The sequence below is a fragment of the Leuciscus leuciscus genome (assembly GCF_965113295.1).
Source record: "Leuciscus leuciscus genome assembly, chromosome: 2".
In the NCBI taxonomy this organism is placed as follows: Eukaryota; Metazoa; Chordata; class Actinopteri; order Cypriniformes; family Leuciscidae; genus Leuciscus; species Leuciscus leuciscus.
In genome coordinates, this window is record NC_138726.1 from 60601702 (window position 1) to 60625510 (window position 23809).

The 23809-nt window shown below is 41.1% G+C and overlaps 1 protein-coding gene across 4 annotated transcripts in view; it reads left to right on the forward strand.

Annotated features, from left to right (window-relative positions):
* Positions 1-23809, forward strand: part of LOC309492444 (serine/threonine-protein kinase Nek4-like) — a 77487-nt gene that overhangs the window by 50172 nt on the left and 3506 nt on the right. For all 4 annotated transcript variants that reach the window (XM_082161424.1, XM_082161426.1, XM_082161425.1 and 1 more), the window contains 5 exons: positions 10145-10248; positions 10364-10447; positions 10527-10594; positions 13055-13138; positions 15102-15156. In XM_082161424.1, coding sequence (XP_082017550.1) covers positions 10145-10248; positions 10364-10447; positions 10527-10594; positions 13055-13138; positions 15102-15156 — 395 coding nt within the window. The remainder of the gene's footprint in view (positions 1-10144; positions 10249-10363; positions 10448-10526; positions 10595-13054; positions 13139-15101; positions 15157-23809) is intronic.

Here is a 23809-nt window from a genome sequence, read left to right on the forward strand (position 1 = left end):
CCAGTTCTATTCCGAGAAAGGAAACTGACTGATGGGGCAGTAATGAGCTCTTGGTCCAGTTGACCGAGAGACCCAAACTTTGCAGATGGCTGAGAAGCGCTGTTCTGTGAGATAAAAGCTCTGTCTCTGACTGCGCTAGAATCAACCAGTCGTCCAGATAGTTCAGTATCCGCATCCCCTGTGTTCTCAGGGGAGCGAGAGCCGCGTCCATGCACTTCGTAAATGTATGGGGTGCCATAGATAGACCGAACGGCAGGACGGTGTACTGATATACCCGACCGTCGAAGGCGAATCTCAAGAATGGCCTGTGACGGGGTGTTATCTGGATCTGAAAATATGCATCCTTCAGATCGAGAGAGATAAACCAGTCTCCCGGGCGAATTTGCGCGAGGATTTGTCTGGTTGTAATCATTTTGAACGGCCGTCTCATGAGAGCTTTGTTCAAATGTCTCAGATCTAGAATGGGTCTTAGCGCTCCGTCCTTCTTGGGTACGAGAAAATAGCGGCTGTAAAAGCCCGACTCGCTCCGAGAAGGATGCACCTGTTCTATGGCCCCCTTGCACAACAGTTTTGCTATTTCTGCCTGAAGCAGATGTGCTGCCTCTGTGTTCACTCTCGTCTCGACCCGTGCTGAAAAGCGTGGTGGACGGCGAGCGAATTGAAGCGAATAGCCGTGCATTATAATATTCAGCACCCATTCTGACATGCCCTGGATAGCTTGCCATGCTTTCGCACACATAGCTAGGGGTCGAATGGCCTCCGGGTTCAGATCGCCGCACTGTGCGGGATGGGGAACCTGTATCAGAGGGAACGGGGCAGCACGGGCGCCGCCGGTGCTCCACTATGGGGGCTCGCAGACAGTGGTGACCGGCTGTACAGCACACAACAGCTCGGTCTCTGAGGACGGAGCATGTTATGCTGTTAAAAACTTGTGGCGCGAGAGCGGCATTGGTTTTAACGTGTTTGATAGTAAGTGCGCGCGCTCGTGGGTCCCGGGGTAGCTGTGTGACAGAGCGGGCAGTGGGTAGGTGTGGGCACATAATAGTGGGCACAAACTCTACACTTAGCACTCGAGCGGCGCGTGCCCGCTTTATGAGAGTGCGCTCTGTGAGCGTTACCGGGGAGATCGTGTTTGTGTGTAGTGGTGAGCACATTTTCTACACTCAGAACACCTTCGGCGTGAGCCGGAAAACCCGAAACAATACTCTTTATGAGATCTCTCTGGGTCGCCGTGAAAACGGCGTTTGTGTGCAGGCGAGCGAGTTGTGTTACTGGCTCGTTGGCTGCGATGTAAGCTGCTGCAGTAGCCTTTTCTAAGGGGACTGACAGAGCTGGGCGCTTCGATGGCGGTCCGGCCGCAGCGGGACTCAGCCATCTTCTCCTCCCTGCGGCCGCTAGGAGGACTTCGCGGGCTCGGGCTTCAGCGCTATCTTGGGCCGGGGTCCCCGGGGGGGAGGCGGTCTGTGACGTTTGGCTGAGCGCGACCTGGGGTGGGCGCCCTGCCGTCGCTGTGAAGACGGAGGCTGAGCAGAGCGCTGTGACGAGCTGCGTGCAGGAGGCTGATTCTGAGAGCGGCCTGCAGTAGAGCTCGAGCGGTGGGGCAGGAAGAGGTTCATAGCCTGCGACGCCTTCTGTACCTCCGAGAAGCGATCCACAATCCCGCTGACCGCTGGGCCAAACAGGCCGGTGGGAGAGAGCGGGGCGTTGAGAAAAACGGATCGCTCGGTTTCGCTCATATCCGCCAGCGTCAACCAAAGGTGCCTCTCGGTGACGGTGAGCGAGGCCATAGATCTCCGATGGCTTGTGCAGCGGACTTGGTGGCGCGAAGCGAAAGGTCCGTCGCGCTGCGCAGGTCGGTCAGCACGGCATGATCCTGGCCTTTCTCTTCTAGCTCGCGGAGGAGATCGGCTTGGAGGATCTGTAGCACAGCCATGGAATGCAGGGCGGATGCAGCCTGGCCGGCGGCGGAGAAGGTGCGGCCGACGAGCGCTGATGTGGTCCTGCAGGCTTTGGACGGCAGGGCAGACTTTGAGCGCCATCTGGCGGATGGCGGGCAAAGGTGCGTTGCCACGGCTTCCTCAACCGGGGGGATTTGAGTGTAACCCTTCTCGACGGCCCCGTCCACTTGGGAGAGAGTTGAGGAGACCGGTGAGCGGAGTCTAGCGGAAAATGGGGCGTTCCACGACTTCGAGAGCTCAGTGTGGAGCTCAGGCAGGAAGGGTGCTGACCTAGAAGCAGGCGCTTGGCGGCGGCTAGTCAGAAAACACCCGTCGAGCCTGTTGGGCGCTGGCGCCTTCGGTGGGGACCATTCAAGTCCCAGTTGGTCGACCGCTTTAGTGAGGAGGCGTAGAAGTTCCGCGTCGACACTGGCGCGGGACCGGCTAGACTCCTGTGTTGAGGAGGCGGAGCGGTGAGATCCAGACCACTCCTCGCTGTCCGAAGCCAAGAGTGAACAGCTGTCAGAGAGAGCCACAACATCCGCTTCATCCCTTGGGGCGACGGCAGTGCAGGCGAAGGCCGGCCGCTGCGCGTCGGCGAAGGGGGGCGGAGAAGGAGATAGCGAGGCTCGCGGGAGGGGCTCCGGCGAGCGCTCAGCTGCTAGTGCGGGTTCCGGTGGCCTCTGAGAGCGGCGTTTCTTCTTACGCGGCCCGGTGGAGGCAGACGGAGAGACAGCGGGTGCGTCGAACAAGGCGAGTCGAGCCCGCAGGGTCGACATCGGCAGTTCTTCGCACAGTTCACAGCCGCCCGAAGAGAGGGCGATGGCTGCGTGTTCCGGTCCCAGGCAGAGAGCGCAGATCACATGGCGGTCCCTGTCGCTGAGCGGAGCTTTTCAGGAAATGCAGTGCATTTTGAATCAAACGCAGTAGTAGGATATAATCGCCGGATAGCGAAGCAGGCAGGGATGGCTGAAGGCGGTGAAGGCGGCCGGCTTCCTCAGGCAGAATCCTCGGCTTGCAAGACGCTTGTTTCAACGACGGCTTCCTCAGAGACCAGCGATGCGGAGAGCTTCGCTGAAGAGACAAAAATCAGAGAAATAAGCCTCCGAGCCCTTATTTATATGCTAGCCACCCCCCTGTTCTGTGGGCTGTGACGCGTAAGAGCGTGCGCGCCCTCATTGGGCGTGACGTCACGCCGGGCTCACTGGTAGGCTTAAGCAGCTGCCGCAGGGCAGCCAATGAGCACGCTAGTAAGCTTGCTCTAGGTCTGCTGGCTGCCGCGCTGCGTTGACAAATTTATTAAAAATTAAGGATCATTTTTGGCTTCATATCTCGAGAAAAGATGACTTTACCCGTAGCGTAAGCTAACTTACGCAATACGAGAGAACCTCTCGTAAGAGAACCCATCGCACATTTCAAGGTAGGCCTATAAATAAAGTGTCGGGACAGTTTGCAAAATAAGAAACACAGAATCTTATTCTTGCAACATTTTAAATTTCTATTGTCAAAGAAATTGCAGCTAAGTTAAAAAATTAAAACGGTACAAAACGAAAATAGTTCAAAGCAACATAAATTAAGAACAGGCGTTTTTCTTTGCCTCTCTCTCGTGCTGCATCTTTTTTTAGTAAGTTTCTTTTGTCTCCCTCACTGCGCGTGCCGGGTCTCTCTCGAAATTAAACATTTCAGGGTAAAAACACACCATACAGCTGATAATACTGTATATGTCGCTGCGTGTCATCCACACAAATCAGGAAAGAAATTTTTTTAACAAATAGCCTTGTTGCTTCAAAAATACAGCATGCTGCTGAATTCACCTTAAAACGAGATTGATCGCGAATTAAAGAGCTCTGTATCTGCTAAATTGAAATTGTGTGTGGAAAACCTTTAAATACAATAAATAAAACTATAATATTTATAATTTAATAATATATAGGGCCTACATATAGACTTTTGGAGATTTATCTTTAAAATAATTTTGCCTTTGCCTGCTCATCAGGCTGCTATCCGACACTTTCCACATGAAAGACGGAACATTAACACCTCTTGTCCTGCACCCCCACGATAAAGCAACTATAGCCTACTGCGTTCTCCAACCCCCCCACAGGCTATCTGAGTTTGAGACTGCAATACAAAGAGTTTGCAATTCACACTTAAATCGCTATTCTAGACATTAGCAATAGGCTATTAAAGTGTTGATAATGAAGGAATTAAATAATTTAGGCTATGTAGTAATATTTCTATCATAAATGTTTATTACTAAATATTTATTTATTTCACTAATTGAAGAATTAAAACGCTCAAATGTTAAACTCAATATTAAATTCCACAGGGATCTTTGAATCCTTACAACCAGGGTGCGATTTGACCTATAATTAGAGCGAGATTTCCCCCCTTTCCTTGTCCTTTCCTCATTGGGAAGCGCTCACATGATAGCTAAACATGTTTGAGTAGATCCTCTGTACCTCTCGGTTTCATATGATGAACTTGATACAATCTTTATTTGAAACGCCAAGATACTTCAATTTTCATAATCAGGCTTTAGACATAGCCGATTAATTTTGTATCATGACTGAGCTGAGGCAAGTGGCTTTCGGTTCATTTTTGTGACACCCGAAGCACACAGCCAGGATAACCAAGGAGTGGCTCTGTAAGAAGCATATCAAGGTTCTGGCGTGGCCTAGCCAGTCTCCAGACCTAAACCCAATAGAGAATCTTTGGAGGGAGCTCAAACTCCGTGTTTCTCAGTGACAGCCCAGAAACCTGCCTGCACGGGACACGTTTGTCTATGTTGAACTGTGAAAAAAAATGTACAAAAAAAAAAAAAAACACAAAAAAATCTTAATTAATTTTCCACTGACAAAAATGTAATTTACTCACAGCATAATAAATAATAGAATAGGTCAGCTTGTAGTCCCTTTTTCTTTAGTTGTTGCCGCGTGAATGACAGTCGACATGGAGGATAGTCAGTCAGTCTCCTCACTAATATAGACCCTAAATTGCACGGGACACGTTTGTCTATGCAAATACGTGAGAAAAAAACACAAAAATATTAATACATTTTCCACTGTCAAAAAATTTGGTAATAAATAAAGGAATAGGTCATCTTGTATTACCCATTTCTGTAGTTGTTGCCGTGTGAATGACGGTCAGTGGATGGTAGTCTCATCACTGATAATGATCCAAAATTGCTCGGGACACTTGTCTAAGCAAAAATGTGAGAAAACACAAATAAATTAATTAATCTTCCACTGAAAAAACTGTAGTTTACTCACAGCATTATAAATGAAGAAATAGCTTGTATTACCTATTTCTTTAGTTTTTGCCGTCTGAATGACGGTTAGTGGAGTCAGTCAGTATCCTCACTGATAAATATCCAAAATTGCGCGGGACACGCTTGTCTATGTCAAAATGTAAGAAAACGCACACAAATATAAATTACTTGTCCACTGACAAAACTGTTGTGTACTCGCAACACAACTAACGTTACTGCCGCTGATTAAAAGAAAAAAATCTGAGTAAATGCAATGTCGCGTTGGCTTTCCGGTGAGTGAGGGAGAACCCCGTGAAGAGACCTAAATGTAGGCTTCGAATGAAGCTGAAAACTTTAAATGCATTTATTTATGTGTTTATTTCATGAGCTATGAAAACTATAAAAGTATGCCTTATACAAAAGTAATTTCTTGAAAAATAAAATGTAAAATAAATTAGAAATTGTAAACCCACCCACTGGTTTCTAATTTACTTTTTAATATTAATTTTATTTTCAACCATAAACATAAACTAGATTAAATTAATTAAATTCAACTTAAATGTTTAGAGCTAAAATAACAAATAGGTTATTCATAACTTATTTGGTTTAAAGGGGTCATGACATGTTTTTTTCTTTTCTTTTATTATGTTCCCTTATGTGCAATTATAGTATTACTATAGTTTTTTGGACAAAAAACATTTAAAATTGAGTGATTTATGACCTTTTCCCACCCTGTTTCTCAACCTCTGATTCAAACAGTCTGTTTTGGGGGTGTTTCCCCTTTAAGAGTTCAGTGTTAATGCCCACTGTTATGATTGGCTAACGTCAGTGCCTATGCATCAATTGTTAACGCCCCCTTGTCAAAACTTGCGGATTTTGCAGGCGGCAAGGAAGTCGACCGGAAGTTGAAGCCGGCCGCGTGCCACCATCTTGTAGCAGAACTTCACCTGCTGTTAGCATCCCATTGACTCCCATTCATTTTGGCGTCACTTTGACAGCGAATAACTTTACATCTGAGGCGTTTGAAGGCTCCATTTGTCCATTATTTATTTCTAAAGAAACACGACAATGTATAAAATGCTCCATTACCTTGTAGCTTACGTTATGGCCCCGTAGAAGCAGTTTTTGTAAAAGTAGGCTAACGATTGTGTCATAACCTGCGACTCTCTGTCGCACAGTAGAGAGATTACCGTATGGACGGGAGGAGAAGCTTGCGGGCAATCGGGGGGACGTGGAGGCAAAATGACAATATAATTAATCAGAATACCTCGCAAAAGTTGCTCCTGCTCCTAGCTCACGGACAGCTCCTACTCACACTCTCCGTCTCTGCAAGATTCGGAAGGGAATGATTCAGATTTCTCTTGGCACAGCTACTAGAAGACAGACGGGTTGCTCACGTGGTCCGTGTAACGCTTTGCTCGGTTTGAGTCTGCGCGTCAGAAAGGGAAGTGCTAAAAATCGCTAAAAATGGGCTTCACTTGTCTCAATTGACTTCCAATGAGGTCGCTGTGTCCAGTTTATATACTGTCTATGGGATTTTGCAGAGCTGTGTTTACCGTTACCATAGTAACGGGTGATGCGTGCGAGCAGATGGCGATTGCAATGATGTTTGAGTCGGAATCAGAGGAAATGAACCATCAACACAACTAAGGCTATGTTCACACTTAGCGTCATTTTTGACAAGAAAAAGTTGACAATGGCGTTTTTTTAGCAAAAAAAAAAAACGCTGGCAGCGTTCGGTTACAAATAGCAGCCGAGCGCGTCTTTTGTTGCTATAACAACAGCTGCAACAGTAGCCTAGTGCTGTGTGATGCAAAAAATGTTGAGAAAGAGAAAGTTGGCTCTTGCGTTGGCTTTTGAAGTTACCGGGGAGGAGAATGTCGGTTCACAAAGCTCCTTGTGCTCCGAAACAAGGACGATTAGTTTATCTACCGGCACCGTCTCCATTTTTTCTTGTTGTTCTTGTTGTTATGGAAACGACAGGTCTCGCTACTCGCTTGTCATTGGTCAGCTGTCAAAAAGGCGCTTGAAGTAGGGCGTTCTTTTCAGAAAAGTTGAACTTTTTTCAACTTAAAAAGACGCTCTGAGCTGCAGAAAAAGACGCCGGCGGTGGCGTCTAAAAAAGCGCTCAGGACTTTTTTGAAAAAACGGTTTACTCCATAGGGTTATAATGTAGAACAGACGCTGGCAGTTTGAAAAAAGACGCTAAGTGTGAACATAGCCTAAGAATGCATCAGCCCGTCCACATAGAAAGTGTGAAACTATTTTGTCAGTTTGACAGCCTACATCTTTTAATAGCCTATGGGGCATGACGGTCATGAAAACAATAAGTAGGCTAAACTAAGTAAAAACACGGTGATTATTCATAATGTATTAAACTGCAATTAACGTTTTAAAACGTTTAAAAGTTTTAAATAGCCTACATTACTTACAGTTTGTGTCGTCGTTGTTGAGCCCAGAATAGTCCACACGGCCTTATCTTATTCAAAAGTTTTCTGGCAAAGCCAGCATCAAACTGCGATTGTTCTCAACTGTCACCTGAGACCTGCTGTCAGACTCTTTAAAATGGAGAGTGACTCACAGGGTCGCGAGACGACGGTAAAGTACATGCATCTGATGAGATTTATCGAGTTGATGTCAATAGCGTGCGCTCTCTATAGGCATTTTCATATTTTGCCGCTATGTGGAAAAAATCCAGCAAAATGCGCCAGCACGTTTGTCAACCCCAGAGGATTAACTTTAGCCTAACCATAAATTGTGATTTATATATATGCTCACTCACATCAAGACGCCGCTGCGGTGGTAGAGTCCATGCAGGAGGAGCAGCGTTTGGCACTACGTCGCTTTTCAGCGTGAGCTGTGTGGAGAAGCCCATTTCCACCTCTATTGCGTTGGAGAAGCAATCCCACGTAAAATGCAGGTTTCACACTCACGGTCTTCCAGGCCAAGTGCATGCAACCACTGGTGCCTAATTTCCAATCTGCTGGAAAGCTATGCAGTCCAGCAGTGCTGTTGCACCCAGCAACACTACACTTACGTACCCTCCTGACCACTGTACAATACAGATAAATCTACGCTAACTCATACCAAGGGCGTGGTGAGCTCGTACCAGCTGAAACCTGCTTACGTCTGGCAGTACCGCTTACGTCACTTGCAACCGCAACATCCAATAGGAAAATTCAACTGCAGGAGCCACCGTTCAACCTGAAGAGGGCAGCACTCAGACGTTTTTACACCATATATTGTAGAATTAAAACACGTTATACCCAAATGTCAAAGTTACTCGAATCAATGAACAGCACTAATAACGCCCCATTCTTACAGATCATTAACTAAGAAAAGTTGGTTTAGGGTTTAGTTACCCTTTAAATAAACATTTATCAGAACACCCACACTTTAAAATCCAACAGTTATTCTATCTAACACTTTTTAGTTAACTTTGTTTAGGGGCAAGTCTTAGTAGACTTTTCAATCATTTTCAATCATTACCTCCACGTCTGCAGTTATTTTTCTCTGTTTGCATTCACTCATTTCCCAAAGTCATCTTAAATTTTTAATTGTCAATACAACTGGAAATTTTGAGATAACATCATATAAGCTGACTTCATAAATTGGTGTCAATTTTACTAAAATGTTTTTGTTTGAGTTGATCAGTGTGCAATTTGGTTGGGCACTTGGAACTTCATTTATATTATTGTATTTTTTTCTCCTATTGATGCAGTGATACAACAAGAGATCACAATTATTTTCCTTTAAAAAGATGACCTTTAGCTTCTATCAAAATCATTAACTAGTCTATTGTTCGGTTCAAATTAAGGTACACACCTTGTGCAATACATTTTGCTTTTAATTGTTGATACAATCTCTATAGAGCTGGTAAGTCCCGCCCATCCGTAAAACCCCAAACGGACCTCTAGGTTGAAAAATCGTCAATGCAAGTGAATGTGAGAAAATAATTATTTTCTGGCCCCTTTTGAATTGTGCCATGAATGTGAACATATGTTGTCTGTGATTTTTTTATAGAATTTTTAATGTAACGAGTTTGACAGTATATGGTATGATTCGTCGGCTAGCAGTTGTGGAAAAGACATAACGAGAAAGACTACATGTCGCCTATGTGACGTCACAACATAAAGTTGACTTACCCGTGGTTTTTGCCAACCTCAACGATTTTGTCCTCTCCCTGAAAGAAGGCGATGAAGTGCACCAAAGACACAGCCATGTTTAGCGGGATCCGTGAGCTAGTGTCCGTGTGCGAGTGGTGTTGACGTTTCAAACGCGTCGAAAGCAGCGAAGAGTTGTAGTCCACAAAGTGCTCACACACAAAGTCTACCCGTATCAAACTTCTACCCGCTAAATTGTAGCATTCTTTACATGAAAAATTATATTAAAAATTCACAGACAACATATGTTCACATTCATGACACAATTCAAACGGGATCAGAAAATAATTATTTTCTCCCATTCACTTGCATTGACGATTTTTCAACCTAGAGGTCCAGTGGGGTTAGCGGAAGGGGCGGGACTTACCAGATATTTGTGACACTATCTTGCAAATGACAATGTTTGAGTCACACACTTCAACATTCAGCATGCAAAACAAACAATGGTAACAATTAAATTGTATTTATTTATTATTTTTTAGTTACTAGAACTCTTGTGTAAGTGAACTATACTGATTGCATTTGTCAGAACACCACACAATTCCTATTTCTCTTTACTTTGTTTTTTAAGGCAATCGGTTTGCATGTTGTTGTTTTTTTAAAGTAAGTCTAACTAATTAGATTTTACAGTGTAGTAAAATAGTTTGTTTAGTTCAGAATAATTTGATAATCATGATCTTTATTTTATACAAATAATTGTGATTGTGATAATTGAGAATTGTACAACTATACATAACACTAATAAACATGCTATTAGTTAGGTTATTCTCTAACAGCATGTTTTTTTAATTCAGATAAAGAAGCTGGATTCTTTTATATTGTGATGGAGTATTGTGCAGGAGGAGATCTTTACAAGAGGATGGAAACACAGAACAAAGTTTGTTTTGAAGAACAACAGGTGAGTCGTATGTAGACAATCATGTAATTTACAGGTTATACATAGTTTTTAGAAAAGCCAACTTGGTTAAATTTGAACAAGCTCTGCCTTCTCCCCATCTACCATCTGTGTCTAGATCATTGACTGGCTGGTTCAGATTTGTCTGGCCCTGCAGTATGTTCATGAGAAGAATGTGCTTCACAGAGATATAAAGCCTCAGGTAAACACTGACAAAGCTCAATAAACCATGTCTCCAGACCAAATGTGTACAATGTATGAGATTTATTTTGTCATTTTAGAATGTTTTCTTGACTGAAGATGGCTACATCAATCTAGGAGATTTTGGATACTCAACAATACTGGAAAGGTAAAACAGTTATAACACCTAGTGATGCATCAAAATGTAAAAACCAACAACTGTGGAAAAGTGACAGCAACAAAAGCCTCTCTGACTTTTCAAACATGAGACTGTTTCTCTGTTGTTCTACACCAGTGGTTCTCAATCTTTTTTGGGCCTGCGCCCCTATCCAATATCCAGGTCCCTGGCCCTGAATTCAAACCTCTTTTAGTTGTGTCTGTCTACATTACACTACTACATAATAATAGTTATAATATTAATCCCATGACAGTAATATCCATATATTTTAAAACAAATGCACTGAAAAATAAAGGACGGTCATTAAAGCGGTAATGTTTGCACTTAGGTTTTGTTATGCATTAGGATAATATTGCAAGAAGCTATTAACCTTACTTTCAAAAAATAAATAAATACAATCATAATTTGTCATGAAAAATTATGTTAGAATTGTAGGCCTAAAATACCTTGGTATCAGCTTGTTTTCACCAATGGTATAATTAATACAATTACAATTAATTTGGTTTGTCGTGATTAATTTGTGTTCATTTCATAATAAGTAAAAAAAAAAAAAAAACCTACAAGAATGAAAACATATGAACAATTAAATTATTATTGTATTATTAATAATTTTTAATTATCTTGAAACTATCCAAGCAGTGTTTCGCACTCAGATGTGATGGCGGAATTAATACATTACCAAAATGTGATTACAGAATATATTTAAATTATCCATCAAATTGTCATTGTCTTGCGAGTTAACAATAATGCCTGACCAGTAAATTACTTGGTGAACAAAGAAAAAGAATTGGCATTAGGGATTGACATTAGTTAATGTCTAAAAATGTAAAAGTTTTTTTTATAAATTCTATTTTATAAATAGAATTTAGTTTAATTAATTTAAAAATTCGTCACCGGAGTGAATGGGAACAATCAAATATTTGAAAATAGCCTAAGTGTTTTTTAAGTCAATACTTTTTAATGGCTTGTCAACTTTCCATTCCTCCGCTGTGTGATTCTAGTCAGTGCTTGAGCGTTGGTCTATGACTGAAAAAATAATAGAGTCGTTGCAAAAGAAATGATACATAGCTTACATGTCGCATTCAGAACTCTGTTGAGAACCACTATTCTACACAGTCTCTGCACAAGTGTGGGTCAATGCTTGTGCTTGTGTGTAACTTCTGTGTGCAGAAATGTTGACGATGGGTCCTGTCTCGACTTTTTGACTCGTTTAGAATCGCCTTTGACCGCTTTAGAGTGGCTGTCTACGGGCATGCAGAAACATGTCCTTAAAACACACGCCGATAAATTTGTTTTTAATCATCAACGAACACCACTGACCACTCAGTGAGTTGCACAGTTTTGAAAACAAACGTTAAGGGTTGTTTTAAGGACATGTTCGTGCATGCCCATAGACAGCCACTCTGAAGCGGTCAAAGGCGATTCTAAACGAGTCAAAAAGTCGAGACAGGACCCATCGTCAACATTTCTGTGTCCACCACTCTAGTTCATCCAAAACAAACCAGAAAAGAGACTCAAAGTGCTAAATACCAGTATATATATATATATATATATATATATATATATATATATATATATATATATATATATATATATATATATATATATATATATATATATATATATATACACAGTGGTGTGAAAAAGTGTTTGCCCCCTTGGTAAATATGATCAAATATGGCTGTAAAAAATAAATCTGCATTTTTAATCCTTTTGATATTTTATTTAAAAAATTTGCAAAATTCTAACCTTTCATTGAAGTAAAATAATTGAAAGTGGGGGGAAAATCACATTATGAAATAAATGTTTTTCTCCAAAACACGTTGGGAACAATTGTTTGACCCCTTTTATTAAATACTTTTTGCAACCTCTTTTTTCCAAGATAACAGCTCTGAGTTTTCTCCTATAATGCCTGATGAGTTTGGAGAACACCTGACAAGAGATCAGAGACCATTCCTCCATACAGAATCTCTCCATCTTGTTCTCCATTATAAGATTTCTAGCACAGGCTGTCAGGTTTAGATTTTGTATCTGTTGGTATTTGATAGAATCCATGATGCCATGTATCTGAACAAGATGTCCAGGACCTCTGGCAGAAAATTAGGCCCACAGCATTAAAGATACAGCAGAGTAATTAATTTTATACATGGGATACTTTTTATCCCTGTGTGCACCAAACCCATCTCAAGTGTTTGCTGCCAAAAAAGCTAATGTTTTTGTTTCATCTGACCATAGAACCCATCCCATTTGAAGTTCCAGTAGTGTCAGTTACTTTTCAAATGTTCTATGGTCAGATGAAAAAGTCTGTCTTTTTACAGAAATAAAATTGTTTTTTTTGTTTGTTTTTTTGTCTCCAAAATAGATTCCAAAATGGTCCATCCCTGATAGACTTTTCTGGATGATATCAGTTTGTGTTTATGCAGATTTTTCATGTATTTTTTTCTTTTTCAGAGCGGATGCATATGCAGCAACAATTGTGGGTGCGGAGCCCTATCGTAGTCCAGAAATTTATCAGAAGAAATATGAATACAAAAGGTATAATGTTGAACATGCATGAAATACTGATAAACACGGCATATCACCTTAACAATGCTCGGTAAAGTTATTATAAAGTGTAAACTAGAGGTGGGGCAGCACAGTGGCTCTGTGGGTAGCACTGTCACTTCACAGCAAGACGGTACTCGGTTCGAGCCCCAGCTGAGAGTCCTTTCTGTGTGCATGTTCTCCCCATGTCAGCTTCCCCACAAAGTCCAAAGACATGCAGTACAATTCCTAGTTTTATATTAACACCTCTCTGTGTTCATGTGGGAACCACCAGCAGGGTTTTAAAAGTTTAAGTTAATGAGATAATTAAGTGATCAATTGAGTGATGATTGTTTGATTATTGAAGACACCTGATGATAATGAGCAGGACTGAGCTGTGACTGGAACAGGAATGATGAGATGGATGAAAGCGCAGAGGTAAATTTGACTAGTGTGGGATGGAAGATATTCAGTAGGAAAGGTAAAAGGAAAAAAATGAAGGAAGGTGCACGACGGATAGTGATGACGAGAATATGAATCGGCACACTTAAACAAGAAAGGTATAATTCTTTTGTGCGTACGCAACATTTATAAATGAGGCCCCTGATCTATGCAGCCTAACATTAAATTATAAAAGTCTATAATGTGTTATGTGAATGCTAGGTCAAAGAGATGTGCTTTTAGTCTAGATTTGAACTGACAGAGTGTGTCTGCTTCCCGGACAATGTTAGGAAGGCTGTTCCAGAGTTTTGGTGCTAAATAGGAAAAGGATCTACCGCCAGCAGTCGATTTTGATATTCTAGGTATTATCAACTGGCCGGACTTTTGATATCAACTATAATGCGTGAGCTCGCTCAACTACTAGGGAGCTAAACCATTTAGTGCTTTGTAAAATTAATAAAACATCAACATCTAAACATCTGTTAATTCTCAATAAGAGCTAGTAGTCGTATTACAGAAATAAAATCAAACTGTTTAGTAATAAGAGAAGCTAGTAATGCTGTTTGTGGAGTTGTTTAATCCTTCTCTGTGGCTGTGGTTGGAAGTCACTGTGAAACTACATCAAGAGATCTAACAGGAATCAGATACAATGAAGGATTTTTAAAACCACATCATAAAAAACAGAGCTACAGAGACATTTAGACAAACAGATATCTATATCAATGGTGGCAATAAAAATGCCATTTATCTGCATAATTTATTCATGCTGCAGTGCTTGCTGGGAATTTTTTTACTATGATGGTACCCAACATGAATTGGGACATGGAACTTTTGATGAGATTCATGTACAGTTGTGTGTGTCTAGGTCATGCAGTAGTTTTGTTTTATGCACTATAAGATTTCAATATCCTTCAAAATAGCTGATTACTGAAACACTCATACTGGGATACTGTAAAATCACAGAGATACTATAACCAACAAAAAAATTTAAAATAATAAAAATACCCATAAACTCAAAGATCAGACACAGAAAGAGATCATTGTGGCTGGGAGTCAGTTGTAGTTCTTGTGTTTCTCTTTTTTTCTGTTCTTGTTTTTCTGTCCTTCAGTGATTCTGTTTATTACCAACAGGTGTTTATCAGTGTCTCAATTCACTCTGTCAAGTGGACTATATTGGTGAACTAATGTAGGGAATAGTGAATGAGTGTGTGGGGTGTACAGTCTCTGAGTGTCGACTTTGAGCTCTGTTAATTCACAGTATATTCCTGTAAGCTATTTTCTCGAAAACGACAAATATTACCCAGAATGCATTGTTTTCTACGGTATGCTACTGTTTTAATGGAAATGGTATGATACTGACAGAATTTGGCTGTTTTTTTATTTTTTTATTTTACAGCAAGCTTTTACAGTGCAACAATCAACAAGAGTTGGATACTACAGCTGGTTATTTTAGTTGTCTAAAGCAATGCTTTCTCAGCTCAATTAACCACAGCTACTTTTCTATATTCATTGTTATGCAATGGTTTTTTTTCAGTGACATATGGTCATTGGGATGGTTGCTCCATGATCTCTGCATGCTGGATGTGTGGGTGAGTGTTTTTTTTTTTCTTCTCTAAAATCAATGTATCAAGTCAAGTCAAGTCAAGTCAAGTAGCCTATATTTGTATAGCGCTTTTCACAATACAGATTGTATCAAAGCAGCTTCACAGTATTAAATTAAAATAATACAACAAGGTTTGTTTCTAGTGGAATATATTGATTGATAAAATTAAAATTAAATATTCCCAAAATATCCCCAACTGAGCAAGCCAAAGGCAACAGTGGCAAGGAACCGAAAAACTCCATCAAGTGACCTAATGGTGTCCTAAAACTCCATCAGGTGACCTAATGGAGAAAAAAAAAACCTTGGGAGAACCCAGGCTCAGTCGGGGGCCAGTTCTCCTCTGGCATTTATGAACTAGAGGCCGGATTTAACTGTAAGATTAAAAATATTATATGAATGCCTGGCTGAAGAGATGCGTCTTTAATCTAGTTTTAAATCATAATCATATTAAATCATGGTAAAAAAAAATCTTACTGCTGGGTCTGTTTTGATAAGCTTTATAGTCTAAATTCAGACTACAGTCTTCAGTTACTTTTAGAATCTTGGTAACTGAAATTAGAAAAAACTTTGGTTGAATTAAAATATATTAGAGATTACATCTCAGCAAATCAATAATAATATCTTTCATATAAAAAGTAGCAACTTTTAGCTTAGCAACACCCTTCTGGTTCAGTGTCTGATCATTTTCATACAGATACAATGCATTTGCTTCTTAAGCACATTAAAAATGTATCTGACTTGTGCCAGAGTATTATAATATCATTTGTATTTGAGCACTTTTATGGTCAATAACAGTATATTTTTTTCTTTGTTTATTTCATAATTTTTGTTTCCTATGTAATCTTTCTGAACTATGTATTTTGTACTTAACATGGTGTCTAAAAAGCTTGTTAAAGCTTCACGAGGCATACATTTAATTTAAATTAAAACAAAAAATTAATTAAAAATGATAATAATTGTATTAAAACATATATATATATATATATATATATATATATATATATACAGGTGCTGGTCATATAATTAGAATATCATGAAAAAGTTGATTTATTTCAGTAATTCCATTCAAAACGTGAAACTTGTATATTATATTCATTCATTACACACAGACTGATATATTTCAAATGTTTATTTCTTTTAATTTTAATGATTATAACTGACAACTAATGAAAATCCCAAAGTCAGTATCTCAGAAAATTAGAATATTACTTAAGACCAATACAAAGAAAGGATTTTTAGAAACCTTGGCCAACTGAAAAGTATGAACATGAAAAGTATGAGCATGTACAGCACTCAATACTTAGTTGGGGCTCCTTTTTCCTGAATTACTGCAGCAATGCGGCGTGGCATGGAGTCAATCAGTCTGTGGCACTGCTCAGGTGTTATGAGAGCCCAGGTTGCTCTGATAGTGGCCTTCAACTCTTCTGCATTGTTGGGTCTGAAGTATCGCATCTTCCTCTTCACAATACCCCATATATTTTCTATAGGGTTAAGGTCAGGCGAGTTTGCTGGCCAATAAAGAACAGGGATACCATGGTCCTTAAACCAGGTACTGGTAGCTTTGGCACTGTGTGCAGGTGCCAAGTCATGTTGGAAAATGAAATCTGCATCTCCATAAAGTTGGTCAGCAGCAGGAAGCATGAAGTGCTCTAAAGCTTCCTGGTATACGGCTGCGTTGACCTTGGACCTCAGAAAACACAGTGGACCAACACCAGCAGATGACATGGTACCCCAAACCATCACTGACTGTGGAAACTTCACACTGGACTTCAAGCATCTTGGATTGTGTGCGTCTCCATTCTTCCTCCAGACTCTGGGACCTTGGTTTCCAAATGAGATGCAAAATGTGCTCTCATCAGAAAAGAGGACTTTGGTCCACTGTGCTTTATTAAATCCAGTCAACGCAGACGTCTACCAGGACATTTCCAGAGCACTTCATGCTTCCTTCATTTTCCAGCAGGATTTGCACCGGCCCACACTGCCAAAACAACCAAAACCTGGTTCAATGACCATGGTATCACTGTGTAATTACTGTGTGATTTCATGTAATATTCTAATTTTCTGGGATTTTGATTTTGTGGGTTTCATAAGCTGTAAGCCATAATCATCAAAATGATAACAAATAAAGGCTTGTAATATCTCACTTTGCATGTAATGAGTATATATAATATATTAGTTTCACCTGTTAAGTTGAATTCTTGAAATAAATAAACTTTTTGATGATATTCTAATTATATGACCAGCACCTGTATATATATATATATATTAACTGACAACTACTAAATGTTTTATAACTACCTGAGTTCATCATGAATTACAGTAGGAGTGCGTGTTAAAAAGCATTTATTAACACACTGAGTAACTATTATTATGTCTAAATAACAAGATGTATAAATGTACATTTAAATAGTTTACCCCTTAACGCCTGAATTTATATAGCTGTATTTAAATAAAAAAAAATGTATGTGTGTTTTTGCCTTTAAGTAGATGGTAAATAATGTTGAGATTATCAATTTCACTTTTGCACAACAAATAAATAGAAATTTTGGTATGTTGCAAATTTGCGACAACAGGCATTTAGGGTAATTTTTTTTACAAAATGGTAAAATTAATAAAACACATTTTCCCATCTCAGGTATGTAGATTTTATTCATGGCACAAAGTTGTTAGAACTTATAAACTTTAATTGACAAATTAATGAATCTTGATAACAGCAAGAAACAAAACACTCTCCTACTCCCTAACATTGACAGTAGTTTTTATATATTCCATGTTACACTCTGTTTAACTCTTTCCTTGTTTCTCCAGTGCATACATTATATATTCTTATAGTGTTATATCCTAACATGCTATTTTTTGTGAAAAATAAAAAAATAAAAAATAATAATTTTGGCTGAAACCATCTAAATACAGCATTATTATATGTAGCCATTATAGCCCAATCCAGCCGTTATGGACCAATGTCGCAAATTTGCTACAAACAGAAATCTACAAAGTACGTAAAAAATATTCGTCACATGAAGCCTATATGAATAACATAGCTATAGAAGCAATCAATAAGCTGGTACATATTTTTATCTTAGCACAACTTAACTCATTTTGGGCAATTTCTCCACATTTGCGCCCTTGATATGCGGATTTTGCAAACCAAAATATTAGCTTCGGTGAACCGGATGTAGTTCCCACTCCGACCGCTCCTACGAGAAACCAGTGCGTGTAAAATGTTCCTAGGTATGTATCGAATGTGCACAAACAGGCATTGGGGGAAAACACACGCTATCTCGCCTGCAGTCTGAATGGAAGGGGTTTGTTGCAAATTCGCGACAGTGGGCGTTAATCATTTACTTGCACTTTCTAAATGATCTAATGAACCACTGACAACTAAATAACTGGTTTGTAAATAATGTAATACTTAATATAGAAGTGATAAATGTATCATTAATAAAGGAGGAAAATACAATTATTAACAACATTATAGATATGCTTATAAATCAAGTATAAAGCATTTATAGCTTTTATAGCTTTAAGCATGTATATAGTATTTATGAACTGCTTATTAATGTCTATTATTTTTTTTTTATAAATGATGAATAAACTATTTACTAATGCTTAACAAATGATTCATAGCATAGTTATAAGTTATTATAAGTGTTTCCAACTTCCAGATTTGCAGATTTTTGCATTATCAGGCAGTCAGTCAGTCTGGAAAAGTCAGCTGTAGATACTGGTTGACCTAAGTTTTCTAAAAGCATTATGGTTGGATGAAAGGAGATCAGAGATGTATGGAGGAGCTAGTCCATGCAATCCCTTATAAGCAAACAATAGTGTTTTGAATGTTTGTAGTATGTATTTACACAATATCTTATTATTGCCTCTTTCTCAAGTACTGATAATAAGTTATAAAACAGGTGGCAATTGCTTAAGCTGGAGATAGGATGAGGGAAAAACTGTTTTTGTGCCTAAATGTTCTAGTGCACAGAGATCTGTAACGTCGGCCTGGCGGCAGACATGCAAACAAGTGGTGGCCGGGGTGAAAGAGGTCTGTCCATTAAGCTGAGTGGGGGAGTGCTGGAGTTGTTTCCACCATCCACTTCCACTATCATCTCCACAGTTTTGAGTATGTTCAGCTCCAGGTTGTTGTGACTACACCAGACAGCCAGGTGCTCAACCTCTTGTCTGTAAGCAGACTCATCACCATCCTGGATGAGGCAGGATGGTCATATGCAAACTTCAGGAGCTTGATAGACAGGTCTTTCAGGAGCTTGATAGACAGGTCTTTACAAGACAGGTCTTGTGCAGTAATGTGTGTAGAGGGAGAAGAGCAGTAGGGAGACAACACAACCCTGAGGAGCGCCAGTGCTGATAGTGAGGGTCTTAGATGTGAGTTTTCCCAGCCTCACCTGTTTGCTCGGCAAGCACACTACAGGGACTTCAGCAAGGGTCCAGTGATGACCTTCAGGTGTGCCAGTACCAGTCTTTTAAATGACTTCATGACCACAAACGTCACAGCAACAGGTCTGTAGTCATTTAGTCCTGTGATTTTTGGTTTCTTGGGTACAGGGATTATGTTGAAGCATTTGAAGCAGGAGGGGACTTCACACAGCTCCAATGATTTGTTGAAGATCAGTGTGAACATGGATGACAGCTGGACAGCACAGGCTTTGAGACAGGCGGGTGAGACACCATCTGGGCTTTTGACTTTTCTCATCTTCTGTTTCCATCCTCCAGGTACAACCTCCTCACAGATATTAAGTGCAGGCTGAGAAGCAGAAGGGGAGAGGAAGGGAGGGAGGAGAGGGTGTTGGTGGTTGTGTTGCGAGACGGTCAGAGCGGGTGTGGGGTGTGAGACAAGGCTTTCAAATCTGTAGTAAAACACAGTCAGATTGTCGACCAACAGTTTATTCTCCACAGGGCTGGGGGATGGTGCCTTGTATCTTCTGATGGCTTTCAGGCCCTTGAACAATGATGCAGGGTTTTTAGCTGAAAACTGTTTTTTAAAGGGGGAATGAAATGCTATTTCATGCATACTGAGTTTTTTACACTGTTAAAGCCGAGGTCCTGACTCTCTGTGGTCATTAAAAATCCCAGGATGTCCTTCGAAAAAGAGTAGGGGTGTAACCCCGGCATCCTGGCCAAATTTGCCCCTTGGCCCCTGTCCATCATGGCCTCCTAATCATCCCCATATACTGATTGGCTTCATCACTGTCTCCTCTCCACCAGTAAGCTGGTGTGTGGTGGGCGTTCTGGCGCAATATGGCTGCCGTCGCATCATCCAAGTGGATGCTGCACATTGGTGGTGGTTGAGGAGATTCCCCCATCTATGTAAAGCGCTTTGAGGTCTCAGAAAAAGCGCTATATAAATGTAACAAATTATTATTATTATTATTATTATTATTATTAAAGAGTTGGATTCCCATGCTAAACATGGACAAAGTTTAAAAAATTAAATTGTACGTTTGAAGCAGTATTTCTGTGCCAAAAATTCTCCTTCCGGTTTGTCACAAGTTTCGGAAAGTTTTTTTCGAGAATGGGTCTGTGTGACGTCAGATGGGGCGGAATTTCCTTATACGGGTCGTAAGGGCACTTCTGCCGGAAGGGCGCGGGCGCGCGCGCATCCGTAGACCAGAGAGAGAAGAGAGCCAAAGCAGTTCGCCCATCAAAGCGCTGTGCTCGGCTTTACGGAAGTCAATGTCTCCAAAGAAGTGTGTTTTTGGTTGCCAAGGCAAGACAACCCTGCACAGATTCCCAAAGAACCCGGCATTAAGGGACCAGTAGATGGAGTTTGTTTTTCCAGAGCATCAACGGAGTTGTGCAAGACTGTTTGTTCCCTGCATTTCGACGATGATTGTTTTATAAACAAAGCCCAGATCGACGGATTTGCAGATCGTCTAATGCTTAAGGATGGAGCAGTCACAGTGATAAAGGTTCGCGGTCGTGCGTTGGAACCGGGCGGTGAGTAAAACTGCTTCAAATGTCTGTGTGTTGTTAGCTCGGCGGGTTAGCACAGCTTTAGCTCCGCCCACACGGCACGCCTCCAGCCGCTCGTTTTTTTTCCGGAAAGACTCGGTACAGCCTATCTTTCTTTTATAAATATAATAAAACTAAAGACTTTTTGGAGATTTGAAGGATGCAATACTACTCTGTAGGTACTCAAGATTAACATGAGATTGACTGAAACTGAGTGTTTCACCCCCCCTTAAAGTTAAATTAGCTCTGCTCAGACTACATATGGATCCTCACTCTACAGAGTTAAAATAACTCTAAAGAAGTGTTAAAGTTAATGAGATAAGTGATTAATTAACTGATGATTTAGCATTGGTAATGAACACCTGCTGTGAAATCAACTGAAAATAAAAGAAGACATTAAATGTTTGGTTCTTGAAATACACCTCTGGTGCAACTCAGACACATCATCAGTGATGTATCCTGGGTTCATTGGGTGTTTCGGGTCTCACAACATCATAAATCCTCGCCCAGATGACTCAGCCAGGGTTGATCAGACCCTGGCTTGTGTCTGGGTAGCTTGTATGATCCACGGATCCCTTCACTCCAAGCATCTTGAGGGCCCTGATGAGTGACTGGCCGACGAATCCTCTGCACCCGACCTCGATGGGATTGCATCGGATCCTCCAACTCCTGCTTCGGCATTCGCCTGCCAGCTCCTCCTACTTGGCCCTCTTCCTCTCAAAAGCCTCCTCCATCCGGTCTTCCCAGGGAACAGTCAACTCCTGCAGGACCACTCGCCTTGAAATTTCTGACACCAGGACAATGTCTATCCTGAGAGTGTTTCAAGATCTCAGCAGAGGACGATTAAACAACTCCATAAACCGCATTACCAGCTCCACTTAGGGGGGCTGGATGCGTGAGAGATAACCACAGTGGACAGTGTGTCGTCTCTCGAGACGCAAACAGATTCACTTCCACTGGGCCGAACCTCTCGCATATCGACTCCACCACGTCGGGGTGAAGTCTCCATTCCCGGGCCTCAGCCTCTGCCTCGACAGGATGTCTGCTCCTTGGTTCTGGTCCCCTGGGACATACATTGCTCTGAGAGACAACAGTTTCCCCTGGGACCACAGGAAGATCTGATGCGCCAGTCTGGATAGAGGGCGCAACCTCAGACATATAAGCTCTGCCCACCAAAGCAGATGTAGTACGGCAGGGTTTGGGGGGCACCGCTGGGACTTTAAAGGAGACATATCATGCTTTTAAATCCTTCCTTTTTACATATAACTCATACATTTGTGGTCTATATAAAGCGGAACTGCAATGCTTGGGTCTGAATTCCTCATTATTATAGCTCCACAGGCCCCTTTTCTACCCCTTTTCTGATGTGCGTCTGAGAGCAACTCGTTTTGGTGCGGTCTTTTTAAATGCAAATGAGACACTTCATACCCCGCCCCCTCTCCAGGTTGTAGCGGTGACACTCGGTTCAACTCCACCCCGTTCGGCCATTTTTGTAGTTTGATAGCAGAGATAGGATTATCTAGCGGCACAGAAACTTTTGGACATCCAAGATTTCTGTCAACACAGAAAACATTTCATCATTGGATAGTTTTTTCGTTTTATTAAAGTGTTGTTTTATGTCAGCTTAATGCCCGGAACGCTTTTCAGAAAAGATAAGGTAACTTATTTAGCACAATTCACACGGTAATTCAGGAAAAAAATATCTCTGAATGCTGCACATGAAACTTTGGTCTTCCGACCTTTTATCACCGTGTCGATTTATTTTGATTAATATGTGCGAGGGAGAAGAGAGCAAGACAGCGCTTAGTTTGGAGACGGTGAAGTCTTGTTTACACTTTCACCTGGCTCGGAAGAGAGAGAGAGCGCGTGCGCGACCGGGTCTCTCTCTGCTCGTTCTTTCAGTTAAACATGCGCCCTGTCACAAGCGCGGCAGTTCATCTACATTACTCTCACCGATCAAATAAGACTTTGGCGGGCGCTAAAACAAGTTCAATGCAGGAAAAACCCTGTTGTTGCTGAAGTAGTTATCCATGAAGTGCTTCGCGTTCGCGCACACAAAAATGACTTTATGGGTACATTTCCGTGAAAAATAAAACTCAACCAGGCACTTGGAAGAGGTTCTGATGCTGGGAGACGGTGTAATGAAGCGTGTGGGTTACTACATCCAACAACCGAACATTTTGACTTACCCTCTCGCAACCTCTGCATCCTTGAGCTTAGACTACAAAATCACAGCGAGAAATAAACATGGCGGATTGCTCGAAGTGTTGAGCCGGTAGTCAATGTCCTTATTTGGCAGTTCCGCTGCAAATACTGTGACGTAATAGTTCACAAAACGTCATAGATAATAGAAAAATCGGAACCGGTTGAAAAATAAGGCCAAAACAGAATATAAAGATATCAACGAAACACCTGAAGAGACTAATTTGAAATTTTCTGTACTTCTAAACACTAAAAATATACAACAAAATGCATTTAAGGGCTAAAAAAGTGGATTTAGCATGATATGTCCCCTTTAAGGGATTACGCAGTGTCTGGGGAGAGATAGCTGGTCAAAGCCTCCTCAACACGCGGCATCATCCCATAACCGTTCTCCTTAACCCCCACTTTGTTGCTATAATCCAACACTGGGGGATTAGACAGGCGTGATGAAAATGGCCTGTTCCATGACT